The sequence below is a fragment of the Garra rufa genome, chromosome 23 (genome assembly GCF_049309525.1).
Source record: "Garra rufa chromosome 23, GarRuf1.0, whole genome shotgun sequence".
NCBI lineage: Eukaryota > Metazoa > Chordata > Actinopteri > Cypriniformes > Cyprinidae > Garra > Garra rufa.
The window spans coordinates 34,964,136-34,970,517 of NC_133383.1; the positions used below are offsets into that span (position 1 = coordinate 34,964,136).

Here is a 6,382-nt window from a genome sequence, read left to right on the forward strand (position 1 = left end):
ATCTCCACTGACATTCAGCCCATCGTCTAGATCTGGGAACTTAATACGTTACCCTGTTTGCTCTCTTCAAGGTTAAAGGCCACTGATTTCATCAGCTCCAGAGGGAGCCAGGTCCCTTGTTAGCACTTCGACTAACCATTTCTTGTCTTTGGTTTCCTCACAGAGCCGCATGGCGGAGAGCCTTCGCTTGTTCGATTCCATCTGCAACAACAACTGGTTCACCAATACCTCGCTTATCCTCTTCCTCAACAAGAAGGACCTGCTGGCCGAGAAGATCAAGCGTATTCCGCTGACGGTCTGCTTCGCCGACTACAAGGGGCAAAACACCTACGAGGAAGCGGCCGTGTACGTGCAAAGGCAGTTTGAGGACCTCAACCGCAACAAGGAGACCAAGGAAATCTACTCGCACTTCACTTGCGCCACTGACACCAGCAACATCCAGTTTGTGTTTGACGCGGTGACGGACGTGATCATCCAAAACAATCTCAAGTACATTGGTCTGTGCTAGGACGAGGGGATGGGGGAGAGGGGCGGCAGGCGAGGCATACGAAAAAAAACCTTGGCGAACGACGAGGCCCGCCTGTCGATCGATCTGAGTGCCCTCAAAAAATGCTTGTTGACACAGGAAACTCATATGAGGCCCAGAGAAAAGGGCTACATGCTGCCATCCTGCTAGATTTATCAATGTCAAAAAACGTTAAAGGTCAAAGAGGATTTTACAAGGTTGGTATAAATGTGTTTGCACTGAACATATGAGTATGTAGACACACACACACTCTCACATACGCCATCGTTACGTTTGTTCACACACAACGGACTTCGGGATCAGCTGTCAAGCACATGTTTGACATGGAAACACTGGAAACAGATCTGCCCGCTCCTCTCTTCCCTGACAAACAGCAGGAATTCCTTAACGTCCATGAAAGGGATAGTTCACCCAAAAATGTGCTCATTTGCTCATGTCACTCTAAAACTGAATGATTTACTTTATCTGTGGAACACAATTGGAGATGGCAGAATGTTCATGCTTCTCTTTTAGATGCAATGAGAGCGAATGGTGAATGAGAAAAAAACACCATAAAAGTAACTTAACATTTTAATTGTGCACATATTATTAAAGGTCCACTGAAATGCTTTGAAACACACAGCATTATTCTATGTGTTGACATAATTTCAACTAAAACAGGAAAACTGGGCATATCCAGCAGCCCCGCCCTCTTTTTTAAATAGCCAACAGCGTTTTCGTTTATATCCACATCCATATTGAATTATCTATCTATAAAATGTGTCCGATATGTTTTGTGGTCTGTGCCAACTTGCGCATATGATCTGCTCCGTGTTATTGTCTCTCTAGACTTAATTTGCCTGAGTCGTACCCTATCCCCTATATAGTGCACTACATGCCATTCACCGTACAGAAAATAGTAATTTTGTGAACAAAGAAACCGATTTCAGCCACAGCTTCAGCATCTATTTATAGTGTAGGGGGCGGGGCACTTTGGATTCTAGAGAGCATTTGATTGGACAGAAAGTTTGATGAGAAGCTGAAGTGTAGGGTGATGCCATCAAAATCGTGAGAGACTGTAAGTTTTGAATGCTTGTATCTTCTAAATGTGAATTTTGTCACTGTTTTGGAACACACTATTTTATAGATAACCTTAAGGCCAACATATCCAAACTAAAAGCCAAAAAAGGTCAATTTTGATTTCATTGGAACTTAAAATTGGTTAAGCTACAGTTCAAATTATAATCGACTTCACAACTCATCAAAATAAGTGTTCTTTAAAGCACTATTATTCAACCATAATAACTTAAAATGTAATTTAAAGTAAAACTCAGTATATATATAAAGTGTGCTTTTTAAAAGTAAACATGGTCATGAAACTATACTTTCTTTAACCTCTTAACTGTCACCTGTCCCCTCAGTAGGAAGTTTACTTCACCATATTACAAATAAATCCTAATCTAATCATGACAAACTAAATATTGTTGGATAGGTATAAGTTTGGATTGTGCATTTTTCCGTCTATGTTCGAAAATGGAAGTGATAGTTAAGTACACTTAAATGGCCTTTTATTTCATTTATGTTATATTAGCAAATACAACTTTTTAAAAATACGCTTTTAAAATTTAAAACACTCTGAGTGCACATTCAACAATTAAGTGCATTTTTTTTCTCTCAAGTGATGAAAAGAGTCTTTGGGTCTGTCCCAATACCCACACTTGTGGTCTTGGTCACTAGAGAGTGTGTGCATGTCACAGGAAATAAGTGTGAAAAACTGACGGAGGTCAGAGAAATGTCAAAGCTCAGTGCCCTTGATGCACACTACTGTAAATGCACACTGTCTTTACTATCACTTCAGAGCAGTATTTGAGGCCCAGCATATACCATCATTCATTATGAAGATTTTTAGAAAGAATTCAGATTTTTTTGGAAACTTTTGGCAAGACTTTTCTTGGAAAATCTGCGAGAAAGTTTTCACCCTTTTGCAACCCATAACAAGAATTTAAAAAATGTGCATAAAACTCACAAAATATTGAGAAAAGAAAAACTTTCCAATGTAAACTAAATGAATTAGATATTACATATAATTTGGTAGGACAACAGCTTTTTATCACTTGATTTGAGGCACCACAATGAATAGATTGTGTTGTGTGTTACATATGAACTTCTGAACAGATATTTTAAAGTTTATTTTAAATGTGCAAGGTATTGAAAATAAAATTGTGTAACTAAAGCTCCGTTTAAAAAGAAGTTCTGTGTCAAAAGTTCGACAGACACTTGTGGTTTGCACACTCACTTGACCACTTGGGTCAAATACAGGAAACATGTAAGTAAACAAGTGGTCAAGTGCAATGACCGCAAGTATGGGTATTGGGACAGGTCCTATTTTTTTGTCAGTTGAAGGAAAATTGGAGTGCTTGTCTGTGCAAAAAACTGCCTCCATTATTCTGTTGTTGTTGTTGTTACATTTTTAAAAATAACGGTGCTTTGAAAGGTTCAATATCAATATCAAAACAATAGAACACTGTCTCTCAGCAATATTATTAAGTCGTATCTACCTTATTCTTCAATGTGGAAGTAAGCCTATGGGTGAGGCTTCCTGTTCATTAGCCACTATAGGGAAGTAATGAGAAGAAAAAGAATGTGCAGTAAACTGTGAAACTGCACTATGAAGCAGTGTGTCCGTTATTAAAATAATACATTAAAATAACATAGTAAGACTCACCAATTTGCAAGCAGCAAAACAAGCTGATTTGTACAGCTAAAAAGAGCTGGAAATGGATGAGACTGTAAGTCAGACCCATAAAATGTACAAATCGGGCATTAAAACTTGAGATACACAAGTCAAACAAGTCTTGATGTGCCATATATGAAGATATGTGAACATGAATGAGATTTGAGAGCTGGGGAAGATCATGTGACTTTGGAATATAGATTATATAGATTTCATTTATAGTACTTTTTGCATTTTTGGTGCTTAACAGCCCCTGGTCATCATGCACTGTCATTGAGGGGAAAAGATCAGCATGCTAAACATCTCTTTTTGTGTTTCACAGAAGAATAAAGTCATTCAGATTTGAAGTGACATGATAAAAGTCAGCGAGTAGATAAAATTGTAATTTAGGTGGACTGTTCCTTCACGTTTTGTCTTTCTTTATAGGGTCTTTGATTTGCCTGATTTAAGTAATGCTGCTTTTGGAGATGATATAAAGAGTTTATATGAAAATACAATTCTATATGAGAAGGTAAACGTATCCTGAGAGAAAGAAAAACAACAACAACAACAACAAAAACGATGTCATCTGGTTTTGCTCCAAAGGTGAAAACTGCCGCTGTCTGAATATGGAGTCAAATGGCTTTTCTACTCACGTTCACACTGTAGTTTATTTTTGGCTGTCTGACCCCTAGGAATCAATCTATTTTCTTCTTTCTTTTTATTCTGTTTTCCTTTTGCCTAAAATAGGATGTAATCCAGAGTTTTTTAGAGCAAGCGTCCTTCTTTCCATGAGAGTGTTGCACTGACGTGTGCATTAAGTGTTTCGTAACGTTCATTCCAGATTCTAAGAAAAATAAACAGTGCCAATATCAATGTAAATAAAAAAAAGGCCCGTCAATCATGTTACTTTTTCGTTTTTTTATGGACAAAAAAGTATACATATTGTAACATTAAATATGCATGAATTTGTTACTTTGGGTTTTTGATAAATTATAGTTTGATTTGCTTTCTTATACTTTTTAGTTTTAATAACATGCTCCAAAAATATATCCAAGTCAAACACTGTGTACGATTGTACAGTTGTTTCCTGCGAGGTATTTATTGAAAAGAGTTTTATGTGCAGAAAGAGTCATTTTACGTCCAGCGCAACCTAAACTCAGCACGAAAACATTAAAAGAGGATCTACTCCTCAAATTCTGTCTGAATCAGAAAACGAGAGAAGGAGACAGAAAAGAAAATCCATAAAAGAGCAGAATCTTTCTATTCTGGTGTCATTTTGACTGGACGTGGTCCGCTGTATGTGTAAATACTATGTGAGGTACACTTTGTGAGACGATGAAAAAAAAAACGAAATCACTTTTTAAGATGTAGGGATGATTGACAGATTAAAAGGGTCCGTCCCGCTCCAATCCTCCTTCTGTTCTGCTATGACGATGTACAACAAACCCAAAAAAGGGCTTCAGGATTGATTTTACAGGATGTCCACCAAGAAAAGAAACAAAGAAACAAATAATAAAGTATAACAGAACAATAATAGTGAATAAAAAGAATTATGCAAATGTTTGTGCAGCAGGTTTGTTTCTTGTGTTGGGGTGAGTGAGGATTCAGCAACTCTTGGTCATCAAAGTTATCCATAATCGCTTGTCTTTGACACTTTTTCACAGTTCAAAAGTTTATATCCCACTTTTAGAATCTGCAAAATGTTACTTTTTTACCGAAATAATAGGGATCATACAAAATGCATGTTGTGATTCTTAATACTTTGTCATCTGAATGATCCACAGCTGATTTTTGTTTAGTGATAGTTGTTCATGAGTCCCTTGTTTGCCGTCTGTTCTTCAGAAAAATCCTTTATGTCCAACAGAGTCTTTGGTTTTCCAGGATTTTTGTGTATTTGAACCCTTTCCAACAATGACTGTATGATTTTGAGATCCCTCTTTTCACACTGAGGACAACTAAGGGACTCATATGCAACTATTACAGAAGGTTCAAACACTCACTGATGCTTCAGAAGGAAACACCATGCATTAAGAGCCAGAGGTGAAAACTTTTGAACAGAATGGAGATGTGCCAATTTTTTCTTATTTTGCCTAAATATCTTTTTTTTTTCATTTAGTACTGCCCTTCAGAGGCTACAGAAGATCATCAGTGAGCGTTTGAACCCTCTGTAATAGTTGCATATGAGTCCCTCAGTTGTCCTCAGTGTGAAAAGATGAATCTCAAAATCATGCAGTCATTGTTGGAAAGGGTTCAAATACACAAAAACGCTGAAAAACCAAAGAATTTGTGGGACCTGAAGGATTTTTCTGAAGAACAGCAGGCAGTTTAACTGTTCAGGACAAACAAGGGACCTATGAACTACCTTCACTAATCAAAATAACACAGTCGTGGACCATTTCGGTAACAACGTATTAAGAATCAAGTGTATGTAAACTTTTGAACGGGGTCATTTTTATAAATTCAACTATTGTTTTCTCTTGTGGACTATATGTAAACATCTTTTATGTGAAATATCTTATTCAGGTCAGTACTAAAAAACAATAAAATGCATTTTGTATGATAAAATAATTAACATTTTGCAGATTCTGAAACTTTCGACTTCAACTGTATATAGGCAATGCAACCCAACAGTAATGTTATAAATCCAAAGTGTTTGCTTCTGCACTTGAAAATATATTCTCTGATGTTTGCTTCCAGCATTGACCACTAATGCAAGACAAAATGAATATGGTCACCGATACACATTCCAATAAATGCATGTTTTCACAGCATCAAGCGCATTATCAGCCTCATTAAATGTTAAAAGCAATAACTTGGGGCAGCTAAGATCACTACATTGCCTCCATGATAAATCGTTTGCACACATGTATTGAGTGCTGTCACTCTAATTCAATGGCATATGCCGCAGGCTGATGCATTGCATGTAATCCATGAGGAAATTGTTTCTTCCTGCCTAATTGTCCCTGGACATCAGATTCTAGGAAATGTCTTCTCAGTCTGTCTCCGTTCAGTCCACTCAAGCAACAGTAGAAGCTCAACGCTGCTTTTATTTATGGTGCATTGCACCACGGCAATCAACATGCTAATTAAATGTGCAATTAAATTATTCTTCAATTGATTTATGTCTGCAGAGGGTTTGTAGTAAAAAGAAACGGTGAGAG

General features: G+C 37.2%; 1 protein-coding gene across 2 annotated transcripts in view; it reads left to right on the forward strand.

The window, feature by feature from the left end:
* Nucleotides 1-4,780, forward strand: part of gnaz (guanine nucleotide binding protein (G protein), alpha z polypeptide) — a 72,506-nt gene extending 67,726 nt beyond the window's left edge. For both annotated transcript variants that reach the window (XM_073829047.1, XM_073829048.1), the window contains one exon: nucleotides 164-4,780. In XM_073829047.1, coding sequence (XP_073685148.1) covers nucleotides 164-508 — 345 coding nt within the window. In that variant the 3' untranslated portion in view covers nucleotides 509-4,780. The remainder of the gene's footprint in view (nucleotides 1-163) is intronic.
* The last annotated feature ends 1,602 nt before the right edge of the window (nucleotides 4,781-6,382 follow it).